This window comes from Athene cunicularia, assembly GCF_003259725.1.
Source record: "Athene cunicularia isolate RWA chromosome 12 unlocalized genomic scaffold, athCun1 chr12_part1, whole genome shotgun sequence".
In the NCBI taxonomy this organism is placed as follows: domain Eukaryota; kingdom Metazoa; phylum Chordata; class Aves; order Strigiformes; family Strigidae; genus Athene; species Athene cunicularia.
The window spans coordinates 5,731,016-5,758,121 of record NW_020799116.1 but is presented as its reverse complement, the minus strand read 5'-3'; the positions used below and the strand labels follow the sequence as shown (position 1 = coordinate 5,758,121).

General features: G+C 37.9%; 1 protein-coding gene across 2 annotated transcripts in view; it reads right to left on the bottom strand.

Moving 5' to 3' along the window:
- Positions 1–26,684, bottom strand: part of ATXN7 (ataxin 7) — a 60,595-nt gene extending 33,911 nt beyond the window's left edge. Inside the window, exons 1-2 of one of the 2 annotated variants that reach the window (XM_026857454.1) lie at positions 26,621–26,684; positions 4,148–4,252 (exon numbers count right to left, since the gene is read on the bottom strand). In XM_026857454.1, coding sequence (XP_026713255.1) covers positions 4,148–4,252; positions 26,621–26,639 — 124 coding nt within the window. In that variant the 5' untranslated portion in view covers positions 26,640–26,684. The remainder of the gene's footprint in view (positions 1–4,147; positions 4,253–26,620) is intronic. The other variant, XM_026857455.1, reaches the window with a different exon arrangement.
- Between the last annotated feature and the right edge of the window lie 422 nt (positions 26,685–27,106).

The window sequence follows — 27,106 nt, the reverse complement described above, 5'->3', positions numbered from 1 at the left end:
CAGGAGGCTGATAACCACAAGGAGATGCGATAAACCCCTGAACGGCTGAAATACCAAAAAGAAGGTCATAAGGCCCGAAAACCACGTCACCTCAGGGTTTCCATGAACAACCTGAAATAACTGTCACCATGGCTTTCTCAAAGAGCAACCTTTCAGTGCAGCACAAGAACTGTATCTAGCACATTTTCATGGAAAAGAGAGGAAATAAAAGGGGCACAGGTACATCCCACTGTCTTGAGGAGCATGACAGCTCATAATTTTACAAAGTGATTTTTACTGTAAGAATTTATATATTATTTTATATAATAAATTTATATAATAATTATATATAATTATTACATATTTTATATATTGAGAGAGAAAATATATTGTGCAGGGACTTAAGAAATATACCCGATTTAAAACCAGAGGGAGGGTCTGCATAACGTGGGAGCTGGAGAGGCTGGCGCATGACCACCTAGAGTGTAGAGAAATACTCTAGAGAAAGTCTAGAGAAATAGAGCTGGAGAAAAATACATGATGACCTATACGGAGGAAACAATCTCAGGTGCTCCACCCACAAGACTGAATGCCTGAACATTATGCCTTTTTTCCATCTTTCACCTCTGAATTACCTTGAGCCACCCAAGGAAGATGCTGACACCATGAAACTGTAACCATTCAAAAAGCAGCAGCAAGAATCCTAGCAACGAAGGACTTGAATCACTTGTCCAGCCCCACAAATGAAGCAGCTGAGATCTGATAGAACAGAGGATTTGTCTTGAAACAATTCCTCCTCAGCTGGCTGGCCTGCTCCTGCCCCACCAGATCCTCAGCATCACTGATACCTGGGGCCAAGAGGGTAAAACCAGACGAGTCAGCTGCTGTACACAGGCTAGAGGAAATACCAGTAGCAGACTTCAGATATCTCATTATATTAGATTGCTTTAAAAAACTAACCTACACGTGGTATTGTGCATACCAAAATACATCACCAAATTTTACAAATCAATTACAGTATATATACCAACAGTATAAATTATTAAAACGGAAATTCATATTCCAAATGCATGCTTAGAGCGCCTCAAAAAGTAGAATTTAATTCTGAATTAACATCTCTTCTAGTCAAACCCATGAAATATAAAAATATCAGTTACATACAAAAAAATCTGTGATTCTTATCAGTAAAGTATTTTACTAAAAAGGTCAAATATTCTGAGGAACAAGGCTACATTTAAATTATTGCTGACTACTTGTGGTCCAGGGAAAAAAGCCAGCATATGTCCTGCAACGCACTTTCAGCCTACCTAGTTAAGTAGTTTATCATGAATATGCTTTGGAATAAATTAATTAGCTCATTAGGTATAGCTAATAGCTTGTTTAGCCTTCCTCTGACAAAAGTGACATTTTGAAAGAGCATATTCTGCTACTTCAGAAAACAAAATCCCACATGACAAGTTTCAAAGAACACCAAGTACAAGCGACACATACCACCAGGAGTTGTAGAATATTTTAAGAGATTACTATTTCTCTGGTAACAATTAAAAATAAATTTAAAAGACACTAAGCACATCACAAAAAGGTTCACTGATACACTGCAATTTTTCAGACCTTGGAGTAATCTCTCCTTTATCAATCCCTGAAATAATGCCACAATTAAAAGACCTAATTCAGGGGAAACTGACTGTGATGAATCCAAAGAGTGCTTCTTGTCATCATGATAGTGTACCTTTTGTTTTAAAAGAACTGCGTGTTTTGAGGACTTCAGCAATTTCCTTCTCCTGAAGTACACTGTGTTAAAAAAAGAAAATACACCATTGCCTGGTAATCAATCACCCACCATATTTATCAGCTTTTACATTCAATTTACTAAAACGAGGGACAACTACGTAAGGGTTTCAAGAATGTGAAAGGCTGATAAAAAACAATGAGAGCTAACACTACACTAAATCAGCAAGCTTGCCTTCTTACCTTTCTGAAGCTATTAGTTTGGCAAACTAAAGTCCTTTAATGACATTCACCCCACCCAAGCCTGTTTTTCTCATCAGAATGACCCCGCCTGTTTCCTCTGCACGCCGCAGTCCTTGCCGAGCGTCTTCATTGTTCAGAATGGGTTTAAGAAGTACTAAGAATAACCTTGTCATTTCCATACCCTCCTCCTACATTTCTCTCAAAGTATGAATCTGCTGCTGATGTAAGGTTTACATTAGAGAAAGTTTCATGTTTAGAGATTATGCTCCTACAATGTGATACAGAATGAGAATATTACATGAGTATTCTTCCATATTTTAAAAATATTTTCCATTCCTTCATTCTGTAGTTCCCTCTTCACTCTCTCCCTTTTAAACTGCAAGTAGCGCTTACAGAAGAGTTTGAATTAACTTCACATAACAAGTTGAACACTGGTACAAGCAGCATTACAACACCCCATGTTTTCACGTTCATGGTCAAGAAGCAATGCCGTACCTATTTCAGTTTTTAAACTGCTTCTTCGGGCTGCCCATAAGGCTGTCACGCCAACAGCTACGATACTGGTTCCTACAGTACAGATACCTGTTTGTCAGATAGTATTTGAAGACCACCTGTTCATTTCAGAAAGGCAACCCTAAGTGTCTGCAGATATGCACAGCTCTCCATCACTACCAACCTGAGCCAGTTCCATATTACTGATCTCAAGATGGAAGATTCAATATACCAACACACTCAGAACTGGGTAACATCAAGTCCTCCCCCATAAATGTATTTTTAACTGTCAGAACCAATTTAATATGATATTTTAGAAGGACTTATTGGACATCCCAAACTGATATTCAATGACGAGTGAAGAACCACACTGGCAAGGGGTGGACTTGCTCCTGGCTGACAGAAGAATGGGTTATAGCAACCAGAGTAAGAAAAGCTGATGCCCTTTTCTTCTTCTGGCTCCCTACAGCTCGGGAGACTTACACCCACAAAACTGCTTTTTTTTTTTTTTAAATATTAGTACTGCCATCTACAGAATAACAAGCAAACTAGTAAGAATTACGCTGCAAAACCTATTTGGATTCTTCTGAGTCACTCTGCAACACAACTGCAGAATCCAGCAGCAAGGATAGAGGTAGCATCCATAAGGCATTATAACACAAGAACACATGAGAGGTGGAAAGGATAAGAAGTTCACCGTCTCCACAGCACAGGAGGACCTTTTCCCAGTCTCTAGGAAGCAGCAGCAGTGAGCATATCTTTTCTTGCTAAAGTGCTGGATTATTTAAGATGCAAGAAAAGTTATCCTTTGTCCTCAACAGTAGAAGAGGCTCCCTACCCATACCCAGCACCTTCTGTCCTTTTAAACACCACAGCAATCAGTGCACAGGCCTAGACAAAAAGGGAGTGCATACAAATACACACAGAGGGAGGAAGTTCAGAAGATGTGCTGCCCATCTTCTCTATTAGCTCTTGGTCAGAAAACATCTTCCGATTTTCTCAAGAAACAGAAAACTGAGTATCAAAAACCTCCTATCCAAATGCTGACATGAACTTGTTCGAGGTTAATTTCTCGTCTTGAGAGGAGCATGGAAAAGAACTGCCAACCTCCTCCAGTTAGGTCTGCAGGATGTAACTGAGCACCTGAACTTGCGCAGCACTTCACATTTTCTCAGTCCTCTATAAACACCGGCTAACACCAACCAACACAACAAAAGCTTCATAGAACAGCTGATATACAAAACCACTGGACCAGTAAGACAAACACAAATTGATACTTCTGAAAATAAACAAACTTACTGGCCATTGGAAACATAGTATGTTTTACCACAAAATTTGTAAGCTTAGCTTTTAGCTCAAGTTCACGGTTCACACTAACAGAACTCATGTAAAAATAATCTATATAAATACACAGGGAGAAATGAAACACATGGACACAAACACACTACACATACTGTCTGTGAAATACACTATATATATTTGAAACGAGATGTATGCAGCATTTCAGGAAGGCATTAAAAAATGAAAAGGAACAAGATCTTTATGTAACTGCATTACAATGTATAGAAAATGATTAAACACAGGTTATGTTCTTTGACATTATTAATAATGTAATGATCTATGCACCATCAATTTTTTAAAAAATTGCCAGGCTTAATCCTGATTTAACCTCACCCTTAATTATTAAAAATAGTTAAGCACTTACCATAATGTGATTGAAATGCCTGTGGTTTTACGACCTGATTACAGTGGTTACACATCACCAAATAGAAATCATCATGAGCCGGGCAAAGACCAAATATTGGCATATCTAAAAACAAAAAGACAAAATGGCATCTCTCAGCTGCTGACAATTATTGAAAAACAGTTTAATTACAGAGCCATGACACTAGTGTTGAATCATAATTTTAATACATTTGTATCAAATTTGAAAATGAAGGAAAAAGAGCATAGAATGCAATAGATAATTTTGTGCTGGAGTATTACAAAAGCAAAAAATCTTCCTACAAAGATAAATGTAAAATGAGCGATTACTTGTAGAAAACATCTATTAGAAAACTGATTTAGGACTGATTATCTTATACCAGATGCAAGAATGCAATAAAAAAAAGACTGACTTCAAATGACAAACACAACATAAGAGGGGATGTTTTATGTATTCTGAAAGGGGTTTGGATTTTATTCCAATTTCATTTAATTAATTCCAAAATGAACTTTATTTTCTATTTATTTTTTTAAACCATTTTAAACACACAGTTGTTTACCAGGCAGTATTACATGCCTAATGGTTTTATTTGTTTAACAGTGCATTATAGTCCAGCCATCTGCTGCCAGAGATCTGTGTAACAGCTATATAAGAGAGAGAAATAGAGATAAGAGTATGTCAGAGCATGTGTGGATTTCAGAGATAACACACATACTTGAAGACTTTTACTAACAAAATTAGTTTCTACAAATTTGTTTTTTAGAATACAGTTTCTTAAGAATATAGTTTAACAGTTAAAACTGCATTCAGAGACTACTGGAGCATTAAATACAACATTTACTACACAATTTAAAGGTATATTACATTTATATAACTAAAAATGTTATTCAATCACTAGAAGACAAAAAATAGGAAACTGCAAACATAATAGTATAAATCCATTCTTGCCAAACATGTGGCTATGGGATCTATAACACTATTTAAAGGTTTAAAATGGAAATAGAAAATTTATTTTCATAAAAAAAAAAAAAATACTCAAGTAATAGATCTATCTTAGCAGTAACTTAATTTCTAAGTTAAACTTATTTACCTCTGTGATAGAACTGACCCCAGAGTTTTGTTTTAAGACTACTAATATGTCTATGTGTCTTTTAACAACATCCATGTTTTTGTTCATTAATGGAATGGAATTATGAAAGAAATTGAGTGGGCTGCATTTTAAGAGTGAATGTGCCATAACACAAGGTAACCACTGGCAGAACCACGCTGTCAGCCCTGTAGAGCCCCACAGACTCCACTTTGTTCCTCCCAGACAAAAGAACGTATCCACACCAAAGAGCTTCCAGAACTAAGGGCTCCCTTTGTAGTATCTTTATCATAAAAATGTAATTATTTTTCTTTTGAAAATAAGGTCTACCCCAAATTTTCCAAAAAACCTTATTAGCGCTACATCAAAATTAAGCGTGATACCTGCAATAGCAGCTGCAACTGGATTTTGCAGTTGGACACAAATACAATGACCGTGGACATCCAACATGGCTGTGATAGATCAGAGCTACACTTAATCTAAGTTACCAAAAAGAGGCACCTTTTTGCAACTGATGTTACATCAAATAAATAAATAAAAATCTGATTTGCATTTCATTAAGTAGCAACTCTTGCTCATTTATTTCTATGGTATTTATTTTAAAACGCATTAAGACCTCAGGCAAACCCAACTTACTACAAGCTAGGCAAAACTAGTAAATATATGCTGGGGAAAAAAAAAAAAAAAAGGGATAGGAATAATAAACTTCTATTTTTCAATATCTACCTTCTGTGATGTAATATTAAGCTAGGTTAAAAAAAAAAAAAAAAATCATTGCTAATATTTCATGTAGGAGCTCTTGGGGTATGCCTTTGTAAAAAAGTTTCCACACGGCAAGCAAATACTCCAGGGTCACTTCCATTTGACTAATACACCATGATGAATGGGACAATAACAGCACACACTGCCTGCTATTTACATTGTTAATAGCACACGGACAGGCTACTACTGTATAATGTCTAACGAACTGTAAATCCACACCCTGTAACCTGCTCTCATAACCATACCTTTCAGACAAGGCTGGATTCGCAGACTTTACACCAGCTTGTAGAGAATGCAGGGAGGGAAATCATTAACATGAGAAAAGGATTGCCTACTTCTGTGTCTCTTGCAAGATAAAGCACTCCTTGACACTAGTCTGGAGACATCACCTCACTCGAAACACCTTTTTATAAATATTTGCAGGAAATACACAGCTGCAATTTTAAACAAGTGAAACAAATGGACAAAAATTGATGCAAACAAAAGTGTCGTCCTATTTCAGTTTGGGGATCCCAAGAAATCAGAATAATCTACTAGTGTCCTTTGCACTGTGAAGTACATCTCCAGAGTTTTAAAATCAAAGCTCCAAGTGACAGAAAGCAGCATCAAAATATTAGGAAATACACAAACTCATAAACATTCTAAAAGTAAAACCACTCGACACAGAAAAAACATTAGCTGCACACCCAAAATCACAACCCTGATTTCAAATGAATTCAAGCACAAGACTCCAAATCAATATAAAAGATCTTCTACACCCTCTGTACTCTCCTACGGTGCTGATAGTAGAACAGCATCTAAAGGTAACCAGCAAAGGAATAGTGAGGGTTAGAGTCCTAAATGCAATTCCTTTTTTTTTCTCATATGAGGTAAGATAAACTATAGTTTTTTATTATCAAAGCATTTATTTAAAATAGGTACAATCAAATTCTTTTGTTAGAAAAACCCACAGGGCCCCAAACAACACTGGAACCTGCTTATGCTGAGCACTGCATGAACACACGAGACCAGCCCATAAGGGCCACAGACTAGATACCAATGGGCAAAAAGTACCATCGATATTTCAGGGAGACCTGAACATTAATTTGAACAATGGGTTTGAAACTAAGGAGTGTGACCCAACCAAGATCAGTTAAGACAACTGGAAGAGACCTGAATCTACCCTTTCCAACCCAGGAGCCTCAGTCTTAGGTAGGTAAGCTCCCACGTACTTATCATGCTTCACTGTCATTTTAGTTGAGCAGAGCAAGAACAGGTTTCAGGGAAATCTTATTTCTGTTTCTGTGTTCCAGTGGGGCAAACACCTACGAGGCACTGTTAAGAGAATGACAACTTCAACCATACAAATGTTAGAGAATAATATATGGAACAGTTTAACAAAACTTACGTAAGAAGTACGTACCAAGAGTAGGAGATTGATGCCTAATTTTTCTATTCCTCACTTACGAAAGTCCACAAGTCTTGCAGCTGATATTCTAACATCTAATACGTTATACCTATTTCATTAATGACATGCAAATTCTCTATTTAAAAGTCTAATTAAGTTTACAGTATTCCACCAGTGTCATTTCAAACGCACTGTTCCTCCAAGTTTAAAGATTACTTTTTGAAATACTTCGCTGTAAATGTAAAGCCCGTGCCTCTCAAGGAAGAGCCTAGCAACCGTGATTCACAAGTTCCTCTTTCAAAGCTGGGCTCATTTAACTCTCTCCATCTGGGAATGTTTTTCAAGGTCAAACTAAAAATTAAAACCAACATCAAACTTTCAATTTATTTTTCCAAAATGCAGTATTTACATGGTATCAACATAAAAATACTTTTATAGGAGCTGTTAGTTACATTAATTCTATTAACACTATAAAAAAAACCCCAACAACTTAATTTACCTCCATAATATGAAACCTCTGAACGTTGTGACCTCCAGAATTTACTTCTCCTTTCAAGTGTGACTTAGTTACAGTGGTTTTAGAAAGGTAACTTTAAATGATATATTGCTGTACTCTGTACCAAGACTTGAACGAGCCTGCGCCATTGGCAGTTCCGATACACCTTAACAGCATTATTTGTTGAGTATGTAATAAGGAAACTGCTTCTTATTTGGAAAAGACCAATATAGCATCTTTTCTAATTAAAAAAGGAAAACCAATAATGGACAGTCTTGCATACCATATGTCAAGTAACATGGAACTTTCTTAAACTGAGCTGCCATCTCCTCTTCTCCAGAGGGATGTAGAAGCATGTGTCATCTAGTAATTCCTTAGTATTTCGAGCATTCTGTTTCAGGACAGTTACACTACAGAAATTCATTAAAAGTAACTGTGTCTGTGTACTCTCAATTCTATTACTTAACATCACAGACAACAGAACAAATAAAATGGGTAAAATACTGCAGTTAGAGAACAGGTTGGCAATTTGAGTTTATTGGGCCACTAGATGCAGTGACTACTAGAGCTTCACTGCATCTTTTTATTGGATTTCTTTTTAACGCCCCAAATTTGTAAAAAAGTTTCCTACAAATCTTGTTGTCCCTTTTCAGACTGGCACAGTCCATCTATCCTAGCATCTAAGAAGAAATCATCCCTTCCAGATATGAAATGAAGCGTCACCCAGAAAAATAAGGTCAAGATCTTCTCCAGGACAGCAAACTCTAGAGGAAGAGGGTAAAAGGAGCCCTAATTCTGGCTGTTTGCAGAGACTAGAACACAAGTTTACTGTTTTGCAGAACTTTGCTCACCGCAACTGAAAAAACAAGGAGAGTAAAAACTGAAACAGAGGAAGAGAAAGCAAAACTAGCAAGGGCAGAAGTGAAAGGGCAAAGAACAAACCCTATCAGAGTTAGGGCAAAAGAATAGAGAGCTTCATCAAAAAAGCGACAAGAATACACAGAAGTACTGCAGAAATATTTTTAAGCCAGAACACTGCTAATGCTCACTTCTTCCCTATCCATTCCCAGCATAAACATATGCTTATTAAGATTATTTTTAAAAGTGAGTCTGATTTATCACAAATATGTAAGTGATTTGACAGTGGACATTTCATGCTGATGCCCAACGTGAACAGTAAAATGTTTTGACTACAAAGATTCCCACAGTATAGCATAACATGCCTTCAGCACACCAAACTGATTATACTTCCAGAATATTTTTAATCACTGTAGTTAATTTTAAATGCACTAAAAATGCAATGCCCTAGACTATTAACTTTACACCCACAAACAGATATAACTCCCTGTTATCTTTACAACTCCTCAAACACAGAATTTATTTTTCTTTTTCCTGGGGCCTGATCCAAATCCACCCTAAGTAAATGCATCAACTTTTATCGATTCACTAGGCTTTCCATTAAGACATCAGGGAACAGTTTTGGAGCTACTATATAAGGAAATTGTAAATATAGTCCATTGTTCTGAAATGTTGCCAAATCTGGATTATTTGAACTATTTACTTTGTGGACAAGTATATTCCAATAATGTCCACAACAGCTATCTTGAATACATTTGCTCTGTACTAGCTGTGTTTTCTCATTAGATGCGAATTACTCTTGATCATGCTAAGGTACAAAAAAAATATGTGAGTACACCTTGTTTTGACTTAACTGGTAGATCTCTTTCTCTGAAGGTATGCTTTTATTAGAACTTTTCTTTAAGACAAAACAACTCTTCACTAGCATCTGAAAAAATCTCAAAAAGGGGAGAAAAAACCCCACAGCTGCAGTAACTAGAAGCTAGTTGACATCTTGAAGGAAGAGAAATTTTGTGCCACCTCCTGCAGTTTGCTTATAACACTTATCCCAGGTTGCTGTCAGATCCTGTCAAAGCAATAAAAATATTTCTTTTTTTTTTTTTTTACCCTTTATGATTGTGGAGAACACAAATGTCATTTTAATATCTGAAAACAGACAAAACCTCTCAAATTAGCATTTTTAATTGTGATTTGGGAGAGAGGCACGAGGAAGGAAAAGGAAGGCAACTAACCAGCACAGAGGACTACATGAAACAGCCTGCACCAAACCCAGGCAGAATTCAGACAGAAAGCTGAGCTTGGCTAAAGCCCAACTCATAGGTTGCAGTCAGCCCAAAATGCTAAAATTCTGCCAAGAAATCTGCACACTGGGCAAGTCCTGCTGAATCTATTGCTGACATTAGTTGTCAATAAAAAGTAATCTTCAGGTACAAGGAGGATCTTAGATATGAGCGAGGCATCAACCTTTCTTCACAAACAGCACTACAACGTATCTGAACTAATTTAGTTATCTTTAGTCTAAGTCATATAGTCCCTTATTTCAATTGATATGTTTAAAAAAGTGATCTAAGTTAGCATCACAAAACTTACCTTTCATGCACAAATACTTCACTCTCCGCAACTAAAATATTATTTTCTAAACAATATTTTTCTAAACTGTTTTCCAGAAACATTCAAGTGCTTATCATTCATGAACACACATGTGGTTTTGTATACTTATCAATGTTGAAAAGAAATTAAAACTACTGGCAAATTTTTTACTGTTTACAAGATGATGATAGAAAAATAATATTCCTAAACAGATATTGTGAACAAAATAACTAAAGCCATCCTATTCAGAATGCTCTGCTTTATGCACGTTTTAAATCAAATAAGAGATTCTAGTAAAATATACATGCAAAATTTCAAGTAATGAACACGTATGTATTAATAGAACACAAGTATTTTAGGAACCATATGTGCAGGCATAACAAATTTGTGCCTGCAAAGAACATATGCATAATCAAACAAACCAAACAAATTGATCAAATTTACATACAGAAACACTTTAAAAAAAAAAAATTAAAAATCTGTCCCGTAAGATTTATGCTCATGTTGCCTCAGTTAAAAAGAATCTTTTAATGCAAAGTAAAACAAATGGACATTCTCACGCCCGAGCTGTTTCATTTAGGTTTAGAGGGAAGCATTGCTAAAGTATTTTCTACAAGATTACCTGTTTCTTAAATTCCTTGCCAACTGCACTCTGTACATTAAGTAACTTTTATTTTTTTGTACATACAGCTTTGAAAGCCAAGCTATTTGAGGAGACTTTTGAAAGGCACAGCTCTCACTGGGTTCTGAGCACAAGTGCATGAACTTTGTTTCACCGTGCAGTTGCTGATTGATCAGATGATGGAAGGAACAGCTGACAACTTGATTAAATGTTTTTACGGTGTTTCCCAGTTTGGCCAATATAACAATTACACAGCATTTGATTGAAGTTCTAATAATCATCAAACCTCAAAGTTTTGGCTCAGAGAAATTATTTTCACTTCAAGAGCAAAAAACTCCACAATTTTTTAAACTAGGCACAGGAGCTGCATTACGAGATTTGATCACTGTCATAAATCTTTACTAGAACTAGAATGCTTCATCTCTAAAAGCAGAGTCCTCTCTGCCCAGTCTCCTTTTGAAACTCAAGATGGTCTATTTTTCCAAAGCTACGGTTCTGTAGTTTTTACTTTCCTTTCCCATATTCAAGGCAGAATCTTGCCCAATGAAACCTGAAAGCGTGAAGGAGGACCTACCTTTCCTGGCTCATGTTTTCCATGGGTTCAGCCATGCTGCATTTCCAAAATCCCATTCCCTGCACTGCCCCCTCCAGCTTCACCTCCAGCAAAAAGGTTTGCCACATGCTGCAGGCAGTAACACTCCTCTGTGCATATCCAAGCAGCAAATCCAACCACCAATCCTTTTGCAAGGCTACAAGCACATTATCACTGCAATTCTCCTGTAGCCCTTCCTCCCCCTGCAAGGATGGCGAATGCAACACTGACAGTCACTATATGTCTCCTGTTCTCTCAAATTTAACAGTCTTGGGAAATTTCTGTATCATGATCACTGATAAAAACTGAGCAGCAGATACCAAAAAGAGAAGTGCGTCATGCACACGTGCACCTGCAGCCTAGCGTGCAGCTGGGACTTCTAATTTTAGGCTCCCAAGATTTGAATGTTCCCGTAATTATATATAAAACACATATCAAGGCAGACATCTAAGTATTTAGTTCAATTCTTTGTATACGAATTCATCTACGCACAATCTTTTAGAAAAATCTAACATAAAACGTGTGTTAAATTGTTCATTCAAATCTATTAAACATGTTTTCTAAGTTTATTATACAGAATAATACAAAATTTAAGTGAGCAAGTTTAGAGAAGATTGTTTGTAGAAAGACTGATTAATAAATTTCTCAATGAAACACAAGTAGCATATTTAAAGCTCTTCAGCAGATGAAAAAGTCTCCCCACACTCATTGTACTGTTACATCAGGTTTTCATCAGCAATTTGAATGAAGTCAGTCATCTGCAAAAACTATTCCCATTTTCTCATTAATGAGTTTTCAGAGTTGAAGATATGTTAAATTTCTCCAGCCAATTTGTATAATATTACACAAATGCTGAACAATTTGTCATGTAAGAAATCTTCATTCAGTCATGCATTATTTTTAGGTGACATGATCTGATCGTGCCACTGCTGTATTTTAGGGAAGCCAACAAATTATTATTTATGGCTTTATGTCAAAATAAACCCACATTTGGTATATATCCAATGCTAAAACAGCTTAAGGAACCCTCAAAGTTGAATTTAATTTTGTGATTATGACATAAAAATTAAATAGAATTCAGGAAATAAAAGACTTTGAGTTTACACAGTAAAATTAAAATCTGGGATAATTTAATATGAAAGTGTACACAGAAACACTTCTGTTATTATGCAGAAAAACAGGGTCTTTGGGGGGGGGAAGTTCTGGATAAGCAACTAGTCACAAACATAGCCTTAATTAAAATTAAATAAATCATCCCTAGAATAGTCTAATGCATATACCCTAAAGCTTGCTACTATTATGAATTGTTTTAACATCCACAGGTTTGGTACTTTTCTCCTCTTTCACACACAGCACTGTGTACTCTGCAGCAGCTGTACTTTTGTAGTAGGAAAAAGGAAGTTTGTTTTATTTATACCTAAACTCACAGTTTACACAAAACTGTTCATTGCAGCAGAAGTATTTTGATACGACTGCAAATGGTGAACGTGTTTCAAGCTCCTCACCTTCCCCATCTCCTATCTACACATGCTTTTGAGGAAAAAAAAAATTGGCTTGTGTGGTTTTTGCCATCTTTCCCTATGTAACTGTCCATATCACAGCAATGCAACTGGGTGCTGGCTATATCTTGGTGCCCAGCCACCAAGGAAGTAGAGTGGTCACAAACATTCACTTACAGATATTTTCTCACTGAGAATTGGAGGAATAAAATGAACCCTTAACTACATCTTTTGCGATAGGAGAAAACAACAAAATAAAAAATAAATGAAAAGGTGACATCAGTCAATACAGTCTTTAAAAATATAAAACTTTTCAAACCAGTAAAAATAAGAACTAGTTATGTATCTTTTGCATGATGGCATCATTGCAGTTTTCATATTAAAAACATCATCGGTTAACACATTATTTTCCCTGCTACATACAGAATCATAGAATATCAGGTTGGAAGGGATCTCAACAATAATCTGGTCCAACCTTTCTTGGCAAAAGCACGGTCTAGACAAGATGGCCCAGCACCCTGTCCAGCTGAACACAGAACGTGTAGTGCTCATCTTTCAGCCTCTTCGAACCTCTTCCCTACTGACCGCAACCCCAACTCCTGAGTGACACCAGCACGGCATTATTCTTTAATTGTGCAGAGCCAATGCACCTTTGCATAAAGAATACTCTGCATACATTTTACATCGTGTACCTGATACCTGAGGGAGCAAATCAGCATATGTAAAAAAAAAAAAAAAAAAAAAAAAAAAAAAAAAAAAAAAAATACGGAAAATAATACAGACGACCTGTCAACTGAATTCTATTTCAGTATTTTCTTTTATTAGGCAACTCTACTACCTAAAACCACCCCACCCTTGCCACTCCCATTCTCCATGCACTGGAACATCCACTTAAAAAATGAGACTGTTTCAATCAGGGCTAATATAGCTATAAGGAAACTCATGCCTGTCGATTTTCACATACCAACTTACATTTCTGCACCCCCCTCAATTTGACAGGCACTATTAGGTTTTCCATTAAAACTTATTTCCTTTGCTTTACAAATTTACTAGCAGTTGATTTGATACAATAAAAAAAAGCAAGTTGCACAGCAACAGGCATATAAATGTATTATAGCAAAAAAACCCCAACAGTACTGTAATATTTAATAAGATTAAAAGATAAAGTGGAAAATAAAACAATGTTTTTATTGTTATAGTGCAGTAAGGGAGCCAACCCACTTCTTATGTATTTGAACACACATGTAGTGACACAAAGCATTTTAAACGTGGCTATTGCATACCTATAGACAAATAAATATGACTATTTCAATTATCTAGCTGAGGAACTGTATGTCTTTACTTCTCACAACTGATATATTCCAGCACATGCAGAGCTTCCCTTCCAAGAGGGGATCTACTTATCCAGAAGTGTTAAGCTTTAAACCAGTGCTAGTTGTTCTCTGAGACACAGTTACATCACAGAATCATCTAGGTTGGAAAAGACCTTGGAAAAAAAAAAAAATAAAATCAGGCTTCCTGTTCACCATATAAGGTCAGTAATTTCACTGCTGGCTGTTTGTGATACAACACAAATGCAGTTCAACCTAAAAACTCGTCATGGAAGTGATTTTTTTTTTTTTTAATTGTTATGGAATTTCAAATTCTTCTGAAGAAGGAATTTAGGTTTTGCCTTTGTATGTCATCTCCCTTTTAGAATAAGCCTTATACACTGCCCTTATTTCAAGATGTATTTCTTCACTTTTAAGGGTGATTTGCCTTAATTTAGGAGCCCATCTTCACAAAGTTTTCCAGAATTCCAAATCTAAACATTACACAAAGTCCACCATACCTGTTACAGAATAAAAAAGACCTTGAAAACACTGGGTGAATAAATCTGTACCAGGTATTATTCTTCCATATCTGGCACTAGTTCTCTGCTACTGATATCATCCATTTCACTCTTAAATAGAAACAGGTTGGGAAGGACTGCAACTTTTAACATTTTTAAATTTAGATGTATTAAAAATAAAGAACACTTAGATCATATCATACATGCAGAAGAACTGAAAGGGCTGACATCCTTTAAAGTGATTTTTCTGCTCTTTCACGGTCTGGGCCTCTATAACATAAGTAGAACTCCAGACCTTCTGTGTACATCACAAGTACCAATACCTTCAGCAAAACGAAACGAAAGGATGAAGAATTTGCTCAGACTACTTAAGAGATTTGGTTGGTTTGGTCTAACTCACATATCTGACAGATATTTCTAACACTAATTCTCTCCCCTGGTCCCTCTGCAGCTAACAGCACTCCTGTCACACTTGGGAAGAAGGTATATGGATATGTATGAATGGACCTAAATACACAGGGGGAGATGAAAAAAGAGCTTTTCTCCCTTCTGTAGGCCAGCTAGGAAGCAAAATGCTCTACTCTTGGGAAAAAAGTATGGAATTGGGTACACATTTTAATTTTTAGACATCTCATGTCAAAAAAGGACATAAACCCAATAAATCTCATCATACAAGCAGCAAAAGTAACCCTTACGCAGATATAAGAAGATTCAGCATGACTGTGCAACGAGACACAGGGAAGTGGCGTCCTGCACCCCCCCGAACCCCACAGACCTCAAGTGGTGGTCCCGAGGCATGGTGTTACAAGACTAGGCCTGTTTGCAAAGGGCTGTAGAAGAGATGTCACAGAAGACATATGGAGTCAGTATTAAGCAAGAGGCACAGAAAAGACCACAGAGCGCCGGTGTTTTTAAAAAAAAGCATGGAAAAGAACATTTCAGATCACTAGTCAACTGTCCCTTGATGACTCAGGATCCTGACAACGGTAAGCAAGATTAAATAGGTTAACAGAAAACTGAAAGGTAAACAGGATCCTATGAAATTATAACAAATCTGTAGAGTTTACCACCCTCCAGTACACTGACAACAAACAATACATGGATCATCCTAAAGCAGACAAAACATAACTACTGCAAATGTATCTAGCATAACAAAACCAAGCTTTACAACAGAAGTGGATCCTTTTCCAGACACAGCAGTTGCACGCGCCTGAATTTCAGGGCCTAAGATGAGGTCTTCAACTCAAACCTGCTCAGAGACTACGGCAATCTCTACTGGTGCCTATTCAGGGTAGGCAGGAAGCCAAAGCCACTGTTGCCAAACTTGTTGAGCCAGTCTTCCCAGTGCTGGCCCACAATGCACTGCTCTGTGTTTGGAAATTGCTCAAAAGCTTTTGCTTCCAGCAACAGTGCTGAGCACTTTGGGGAAAGATGCCAAAGGAGTCCAAGAAAAGGTATTGCAGGGCCACCATAACAGTACGGACACTAAATGTTCCCGTCAGTTGGTGACATCGCCCTGAATCACTGCAATGACGAACGACACAGCGCTTCCTGTGACCTCGATCTCACAGCACTACTCATGGGAGTGCAGGAAAACTCTTAGCATGATTAAATTATAAATAAAACTGCTGATGCAGCACCTTACCATCATGTCTTCCCATTTTACAATGAAGAACATCATCTATCCAGACTGTGATTTTGGTTCTTTACCAGGACAGGAGACTTCCTTCACATCATCATGGTTAGCCATGACTCGATGGTGTCAGCAAGAGGACAGAGAATTGCAGTGTTGCACAGAGAACCCCTTTTTCATCCCAAGCAGTTGTAAACAAGCCTCAGACAAGACACACTGACAGCACACTGAAGATTTTACTCCTGTGCTCTACCTACTCCACAGATAAAAATAGCATTCTTATCTCCAAGGCTATCAAGCTAACGCTTCAGATCGTTAAATTCAGGCCACAAAAAACAACAGAAGAGACTTGCAAGTTTTATTCCAGCAAATAACACAGTAGTCTATGCCCCTACCTTTCAGGGCACAGGAGGAACCAAAAGGAAATTTTCCATACAAGGGCCAATGCGTTTTGGACTTCTCCAAACACCCCCTGCAAATAGCGGTGTTGAAACAGGCAGGCAAAGCAAACCAAGTTAGCTGGCTATTAAAGCAGGTTCTACAAAAGGTACAACAGATAAAGAGAGGGCTCTGCCCAGCCTAGATATAAAACATAATCAAACTGTATCAGGTATAGTTCAGACATCGATATTTCTCCCAGTGTCTCATAACACCACTAGTAGTAGAAGTCCTCCTTCAATCACTTGGCCACATTTAGGATAAAACTTTGCAATCTATTACATAAGCACACATCACACTAGTTTCGGTAGGCAACACAGATCTATTGAATTTGGCTCAAAACTTCTCCTCTGTAAATTACAAACTACAACATGGAACAGAAGCTCCTTAACAAGCGTGATTTCTAGACAGTTGCTTTGGGTAACGCAATTTACACAGAAATTAGAAACAAAATTGCTTTCTGAAATTCATCTTTAAGTACTTTTATGAAGTAAATGCTGCCTATCAGGAAATTCATTTAAGCCTTTCCTCTGAAATATTTCCATTTAGTACCAGCGAGAGCAGGATGACTGCCATCTCTCCTAGCAGAGCAGAACAGATGCATTCAAACACAGATTCTACATTTTAAAAAAACAAATTATCTGAAGAAAACATCCTAAAAACCAAAATTATATACCTTACAAACCAAAGCCCAGTGAAGCCTTCTGATTGTCAGAGGCAAGTTAAACTCCTTTAATTCATTTCTAGAGTCATTCTAATTGAACAGGAATGAAACAGACAATTTTAGCATTTCCTGGGAAGAGTGGGAAAATTCCTGGGAAAACCCATTATTTTTAAAGCTGTTTTCCAAATTATTTTACATGCCTGTCTCAATAATCCAACACCCACACTGACTATTGGGAACTGGTTTTTATTCTTTTGACATGTCCATCAAAAATACAGCCAGTTAACCAACCTTTGCAGTTTGAGGCCTCTGGATATTCCACAGTACTGCAGATTTGTTCTGAGGGGATAAGAATAATACTTGGTATGGCTCACATTTACGTATACTGTATAGGTGATGCCTCTTTCTCCTTTTGGCATCACTTGTAACAGCCGTCCAATAAGAGATAAAAATAAATGACACCGTAACCTCCTCCTCAGCAGAGTAACCCCAATTCAAATGGCATTCTCTCCAGTTCACAAAGCTACTGGGAACCATCTTGGGAATTTCAGTCAAAAAAACTTCTGATTTCTATTACCTGTCTTTCTGGCATAGCTATTTACTGAAAATGAAAAAAAAAAAGCTAACAAATATGTTAAATATTATAGACTAGTTTGGTTTGCATGATACACTACTTACAACTGATCCTGATTTACACTGCAGTTATTCACTGATACAACATCTCTAACACTCAAAGATAACCAAGATACAAGTTCTACTATGCTATACAATCATGTCGGTAGCCATGTAAAAATTGGATCAGATTCACTCTGAAAAGATACACAATCAAGCACAGTCCAACAGATTCTAGGGTTACCAGACCAAATACGTGCTGGAAAATTCAGTATCTTCTTTCAGCAACCATCACCTTGTTTTGGAAACAACTTTAGTTTAAGATTAAGTATGTTTAATTTAGATTAAGTACGCTGCTTAATCCAGCACTACTGGGAGGAAAAAAAGATTGTAGAACCACACCCTAGGTGTAAACTGATACAGATTTTCTCCTGTATTTTAGCCTGAAACAATAGCCAGAGGGTGTCATTTAGGCTATACACACCTTGACAAAGCAATGGCTACAATATCTAGAGGTTGACAATTGAAATGTTTGCATAACGAAGTACTTTGCCGCTGTCTGATCACAAGGTTCTAGAAACCTGCTGTCTCACACATCCAAACTGCCACCCACCCAGCCCTGTAACCTGGTCCTGCATCCTCCCTCTAGCCACAAGCACAACCCTCATTGACTTCAGCGGCTCACGATAAAACCTCACACCCTCAGATACCACTTAATAAACTAGCAGAAATCCAATTTTCCCACTGACAACATCTACTACGTCGTTTATGCAGTCAATGAAAAAAACTGTAGACAGAAAACTGAATTTATGAAGGGCAAGATGCAACAGAATCTGACGTTAAAGGAAAACAAACATCCAATTTACTGTGTATTCAGCACATCATTTTCTTTTCAAATTTAACTCATTAAAGCTTCTACATTTCATTTCAAGCAAGCTGCTATAGGACTTTCAGGCAACTACATCAGTGTGAAATTGTCCAAGAAACCTCCTTGCAAATAAAAGGGTGAGCACTCTAGATTTCAGAACAAAAGTGCACATCACGGGCTTACAACCTAAGGCTGCTCCCTATTGGAATTTAGGCCTTCGGCTGCTTTGTATATATTTTTTTCAGTGCCAGTTGAGAACACTGCATTTTCTTTTACACTACAAACAGTTGATGAAAGATGCATGTCCTGCTTAGCCACAGAAAAGAAGATCAAGAACACTGCGTAAGTTTTCTGACTGTTATAATTCCACTAGAACAGAAAGGAGGCATAACCAGTTATGACTTTCATCTTTTATTATCAATGAAGTTTGTCTATGGGCTATGCTGGAGCTATCATAAATCGAAATCAGGGTGGGGGTGGGCTTGTAAATAAACAATCTTTCTCATGTGAAAACAGGTTACCACAAACCAGCCTATTCCACAAGGTCTGACAAGTAGCGTTTGCACACAAATAACTGAGCATTTGAGTATTTCAAATCTACTTGAGCCAATAACCTAGAAAACAACATCACAGTGACCATTTCCAAAGCTAGCAATCACAACTCCAAGTGATGTGGGAGAAGCTGCATGTGCAGTTTACTTTGATGAAGTCATACCCTGTAGTATCTGGGGTTACCACGAGAATCAGCCTGAGAGCCACTGCACCACCGGTCCTGGCTCACAGCTGCACACAGCCTGCACAAGCAGGGAGAACTTCTGACTGTGCAAAGCCTTCTAGCAACAGGAACAGCGACTACAATAAATTCTTTGCCTTTTACAGTTGTGCTCCTCGGCTCCACTACATTTTGAATTCCCTTTTCCTAATTTTAACACTTGCTGAAAACTTAAAGTGTAAGTATAAAGCTGTATTCATCTCCATGCTGTCACCTACCCTGTAAGAATGTCTATAAAATAATGTTGAGTATCATACGTATAGGCAGCTTCCACAGCAGTAATGATTTTATTCACTAAAAGGGAAGAGAAACAATTTTTAAGCATCTTATAGACTATTTAGAATGCCGAAGTACAAATCAAATATTATGCTTTGTGAAAACTCAAATCTTTTCTGGCTTGTAAGTGATAAGAGATCACAGGTACTCCCAGCCAGCCTTTGGCAGTTACAGCCATAGGCTAGGCATAGTCAGAAAAAGTGTAAGAATTATATGCATCTTCTCTTACAGATCCATTGCAATGGAAGAAATAGCTTTTAAAATAGTTACCTTAGAGAGAGTAATCTGCATCCTCTTAACCCAATTTATTTAAAAGTACCCTTCACTAAGCCTTTTTGTCTTTCCCGCTCTACTTAGATGATAGTGTTATCAACTCATGTGAAAGCCATGTTTCTGCATAACATTTACTTCACTGTTCTTCTCTTACTGAAGATTTGTTCTTAAATATAGAGCTGAAACTATACAAAAAGCAATATCTAATCAAGTATTATCAAGACATCACCTCTTCGGCAGAGGGATAACCTAGCTAATCATACACTCCACTTAAGAAGCATTAGATAACAGTGAATTCCTGATTGTTATGTCTGTGTATAGACAACTAATTCAAAGGTTCTTATAAAAAAAATAAAATATCTTGCTTCCTCACATATTACAGATAGATTGAGGCATTTTCGTGGCTGTAGTTCCAGCGAAAGTCCCTAAGGCCTTGCAATATCACGCTAATACTATGGTGGTATCTAAAACCTGCGAAGTATCTTTAAAGCATAAAAGATGACACAGTTCTAACTTGCAGTCTAACATCACAATATTCTATTTATAACATGTGACTCATCTCGCCAGAAATAATTAAATATTGTAAACAGAACTTGGATTTAAGGGAAAAAAAAACAAGAAATGAGGGCCAGTCACTGCACATAATCACAGAAGTAGCATCCTTTCAAACTGCATGTTTTTCAAGCTATCTCATAAAATCTCTACAATTTTCTTAAATGGTTCAATGCGCTTTAAAAGTCTCCTTGTAATTGTTTTACAATAACCAGTCCACAAATCCTTAAAACACTTTGTGTAAATAGTCAATTAAAATGCAATGAAATGAAGAGGAGATTTATCTGATTACAGGCTGTGAAAAGCTATGCAGAATGTCAAAAAAGAAGCATGGCACTCTGTACTGCTACCTTAAAATATTTATTTCAATCTATTAAAAATTCTCACAGTGTATTTGCAGGCAGTCAAGGACTACAGAGCCCTCTAAGCATCTTTGACATGATTTAACACAACAAAAATCAACTCAACTGAGCACCTCCCAAGGCTGAATAAAAACAAATTTAAATTTGAAATAAGATGCTGTCTCCTACTTGTATTTACAACTTAATATTGGAACAAAAGTTTCAGCAATGCTTTAATTATTTATTGAACCTGCTGCTGGGAAAATTCTAGACCTTGGGTCTATGTGATAAAGATGCTTCTAGTGAGGCCTCCTGGCCTGGTCCTGGATTTCACTGCTCAACCCTGCCCAACATGGGTTCAGGAAGAACAAGGGTTCACTGCACAGCTCTCAGTACTCATTGTAAAAAACTGTAAGACCAGTACCAAGTTGTATCACCACTCAGCCAGCATCAGTTCTGGCCTGTGACACCTTCAAGCACCATCTAATGCATCACTGACCATCTCTCAACTAACCTCAACCTCTGATAACGTAAGTATCTCCTCTTCATCTCCCTCCATGACCATCAAGAGGATCGCTTCATCCAAAACAGCTCAGTTACATACAGAGAACCAGCAGAAACTTCCTCAGGATTCTCAGCAGCACCAAGTACAAATGGTTAGAACAAATCACTGACAGACCATATGGATCCAGCAAGGCTGGCAAAGACCTCTTTTTGGCCAAGATTCATCAATCTTGATCAAATCGAGCTCAAGACCCAAGTTACAAATGATCTGTCCTCCTCCTCCTACACTTTGTTGCCAGTTAGCTATAAACTACGGTGACCGTACTAGTGAAGTGTCTGAAATAGCCAGTACCAAGGGATTCACCTCTCAAAGGATGTAACACAAAAAAACCCACAAAACAAAATACCAAAAAAGGGTCTGGCTGTATGTGTAACTGAACGAGATGTTTAAGCTCTAGTAAAGATACCCCATAGTATCAGCATGCACTGAATATGCTATTAACACCAAACACTGAAACAATTTTCAATTGTCTAACCAAATCTCTTTTCCATTCTCCATGCTTTTATTTTCTATTCTGAGATGCTCTAGTTTCCTTTGCATTTTTATTATTGGTCATATTTCAAAATTATTTCATAAGTCAATGTAAGAACCTAACAGACTTTCACGCTAACCACTTCAGAAGGGTTGCTGCATTAACAAGTATTACTGAAACTAATTATGATCTCTGTTAAGAGCAGATACGTTCTTTCTCCCCATCTCTCCAATACAGCCTTGGGGTTTTTTTTAGGTTTTGTTTTATTTAATACAGCATACAAGATAACTGGTAGCAACTGGAAATTTACCATGAGGAGAGTCTGAGTTTCTCGGGGGGTGAGAGAAGGTTAAGCCCCCAGTCCCAATAAACACTTCATGCCACGTTCTTTCTACTCAGAGATTCTCTACTTTTCCACAGAGGGAAATGAGCCAACCTGTTGTAAAATTCTGCAAGAGGCAAAAGATTCTGTTGAAGCCTGTTGAAGTTACCACGAATGAACTATATGATGACAAACACGGTTCTATTTAGAGATCATCTTCACAACAATGGGCTAGAAAATTTTTTAAAAGCAAACTGAATTCAGCACAGGTTAGCTAGAATCTCCTGAAAAACAATCTTGTTTGACGAAATGTTTCAAGCACTGATTACGAGGTCTGACACTAAGAATCTTTCTTTAAGTGAAAAAGTATCAGATACTACATACACATCAACCTCCTTTTGAGACCCGCTGCATCTCCAGGATGAACTGAGTGTATGTAAGCACACTGGCTGCATCTGCAGGCTCCCAGTATCACAGAAACAAGTTTGAAAGATGCACTTCAGCAAAGTTTTGTTTTAATATAGGAAAAATGCATGAAGAGGACTAGATTTTCTGCCTTGCTGATTTAGAATGCATTTATAGATTATAATGCAACATGCTATACTTGCTTCATCACAGCAAAAGCTGTGTGGCAGGAGAATCACACCTTTGGCTGGTTCACAAGCAGTCAGTAATTAAGTGACTGTATGAGCTAAAAGATCCTGTCATGTCAACTACATATGAAAATAACTGAAGTACAGTTCCTTCTAACATTGATAGTATTGCTCATCACAAGAAGATTTCAGTGTACAAAGTTGAAATTTACTTTGAAGTAGAATTTTCCCGTGATGATGGATGCCCCTTTCTCATTTCTATCTGTTGGGGATTTTCCATACCAAAAGCGAGCCAAGTCCATTGGGCTTGTACCTTATTCCTGCAGCTCTAACTTCTACATCAAAGCTCAGCGTGGACTGTTACTGCCTCAAAAAGCAACATGCAGGAAAGCATCCAGCGAGTTTCTCACTTTGGTGAAGGTCTGAGAGGAACCCATCAGGAATGATTGCATACTATGGATTAGCAGAATAGAAAGCATATGAAAGCAGTGAAAAAGAAACAGGGAAGTATGAGAGACAAAAATTAGGAGTCTGGGAAGCCCAAATTCAATTTCTAGTTCTTCCTTCAGTGTGAGCTTAGTTATGTCAAGGAGGGTTAGCTACAGAAAAAAGTGTTTGAGACTATGAACTAATTTTAGTTTCCTGATCCCTACATGGAGCCAGCATCACTGACAGGTATTAAGGACTCATCAGGCTTCACAACATACCAGCATGCTGAGAGGAGCTGCCTGATCAGCAAATAGGAAATGCCCGTGACAAAGGTGTGTTTGAAATCCTGCCTCTCTTCACCGCTTGCAAATGTTGTCCTGAAATTACAGTTATACCTTTATTCCTTTAAAAGAACAACAAGCATCATTCTTTTCCTTTAAAGTGTAACAAAAGGAGAAGCTGGTAATGTTAAGCCCCTTTTTAATGCCGTGTTACAACAGCAATGCTCACTCTTCGTTCAGAAGACCCAGACACTACTGCCCACAAGCCTGAAGTCCACCTCTCGCCACCAAGCAGGCTGACGATGAAGCTATTCCCACTAGAGGACACAGAGAAACGGCATGTGGATAAGGAAACAACTACAACCCATAACCCAGGGGGTACAGAGGCCGGTGGGAGCCTAACCTGAAAGCTGACAATTGTTAAATAAAGAAAATAGTTATTGATTTTGAACCCAATTCTAGTAAGTGGGCTGTAAAGTCATGTTCCCTCCTTCATTCCCTCCCCAGGCCATGAATATTTAATTCTTTTATGCAAACTGGAAGAGTTGCAATGCAAGGTTAAATTAGCCTAAATAACCTTCAAATCCTTTTGTGAAGTTGGGCCTTCGAGTCAACTCCCAATCTGTAGAGAAATAATTTTCTTATACAACAAGTTCTGTTGTTAGCCATATTTTAAATACCATGTGGTACCACGGCAAAAATCTTGAGGTTAGAGTTGATTTGACAAAATTTATAGCTCTGGTTCACCTTTTTGTCTTAAGATTCATGGTTTAGATAGTCCAATTATTTAATACATGTTTGTTCCTCAATTCTGAATGCAAAATTCTTCCTGGGAAAAGGAATCAATTACAGTATTCTTGACAGTTTATTTGATATCACAAGACATAGATATGCTGGCATGTATTCCTGCTCCCCCAGTTCTTTAAGCACAACCTTAATTAATACTACTTTTCCTTTTGCTTTATTTTGCAGTAGGCCGAGCTCCCTACAGACTAGCTACAGGTATATGCCAAGTTAGTGTCTCATTCGTATGTCATAAAGCAAACAAAATAAATAGACTTCTGGAAGCCTGACAGAGCTACTAAGTTTCACTTTTTAATTCTCAAGGTGTTTTATGAACTTCCTTCAACTCATAACCCTACGAATCATTCACATGGTTGGACTCAGTGTAGAGAAGCTGTCTCAGTGGTTAGCCTATGCAAAAACAGTTTCATGATCTCTCTCCAGAGGGGAAGGAAAAAAAAAAAAAAAAAGATTATTCTTCACCCTGCCAGCTAATCTTTAAAATCTGGAAACCTTAGATGCTTGCATTTTAAGAGGTAGAAATAAGAAAGAATGTCTGAAAATCCTTATTAGTAAAATCTTTACCGGGATAATGTGTATGCTTATTGTTATAAGTGCTGTTTTAGCACTTGAATGATTTGCCTATTCAGAAAAATAAATTAAATATCCAACACAACTATTAGATTGGAACTCAGCAATGAAGTAACAGAATGATTTTTCAAATGCCTAAGAACTTATACATACACTTCGAAGATGGCAAAATGGCACACGTGATTCTGAATGCTGCAGCACAGCTGTCTATTACATCTTTCTTACAGGTCAGTGATCACTGACTGGTCCTAGAAACGGATTTTTTTTTTTCCCCAAATTTTAGTAACACTAGGCATTCTACAATAAATAGACATTTTGATTCAGCCTCAATATGGATCACTGCCTCTCAATCTTACTAGTCTGTGCCACCTTGCTTTATGTTTCATTTGCTGTTTGTAGCACACAAGCAGACAAGTGCTGAATCAGATCATCTCCTGAGGTTCCTGGCAAATCCTGCCTTCTCTGATCGTAAACCAAGTTTACAAACTAAGTCTTCCATTTCTAATAACATCAAATGAATGACTCGAGTCTAAAACTGATCTAATATTTGAATCAACGAGGCCCATTCTATGGCATGCTTCTCAAAGTCCAACGGAACCAAGCTAGTGGCAACAATATTAAGACAGTTTTAGAACATTTCTCTGTTGTAAAACAATCGTTAAACTGGAAAAACAAACAAACAGAACACTTGAACATCAAAATCAGACTCATCACAGTTGTGTTTTTTTTTTTTTTTTCCCACTCCCTGTTACAAAGTTACCAATAATCTATACCTTTCATTCACCATCTGCTTACAACTTCAAGGAACATTGTTACTCTTGAAACTAACTGGGCCGTTAATGGGCTTTTGCTAATCACAGGTGAAAGGTCACTCTCATTTAGCAGTACACTAAGAAATAAACATAACACATTGACATGACAGGGAAAGGGATCAGTGCTCAAATATTGACATAGATTATGTTATCAAATATCAAAATATTTTAGTGAAAAAGAAGATACCGTTTTGGTCACACAGCTTCCTTAGACTATTTATAGTCTTTTAAAAAAAGTCCAACTCGAAACACAGTAAGACAAGTAACCTATGCCCTACCTTGTAGTTTTGAGATTATATATTAATTTCATAATAATGCTAATAACACCACTCACTGACAGGCCACAAGCCCCAAATCCAAAGCGATACAGGACTGAGGTTTCCTTTCTCTTTCCCATGCACGTCCTCTCGTAACTATTTACGAGCAGGAAAACTTCTCCGTGCACTTTTCTTCAAGAACGAACTGCACTCACCTTCTCGGCAAAGTCGCATTGCTTCTCGGTTCCTTCCGTATTCCTTGAAACTTTCTTCTAATGCTGTTCCTAAAATCAAAAAGCCACAAGGTCTCAATCCAAGCACTGGTCAGGGCGCAGCGCTGATTCCCCCCCGGCCGCCCCCCCCGGCTGCTGACCTGTAGCCCACTCCCCTGCGGGAACAGACCAGCACCTCGGGGCTCCGTGTTCCTACGGCTGCGCCGGCAAAAACAGCTCCAGGGGGACCGGGATCCGCCGGCCCGTGCCCGGAGCGGGCTGCGGGGCTGCCCCGGCCGCTGACAGCGGCGGGGGTCCCCTCACCTGTAGGCGAGAGCTGCCCCCCCGCCACCGCCCCGAGCTGAATCGAGGGCAGGAGGTGCCGGCCTCCGGGGGCTGGCTCAGACCTCCTCGCACCGTGTCCCGGATTACAGGAACTGGGGCAGGCGCTGCCCGCTCCGCGCCGCTGCCGAGCCCCCGGGCCAGGGC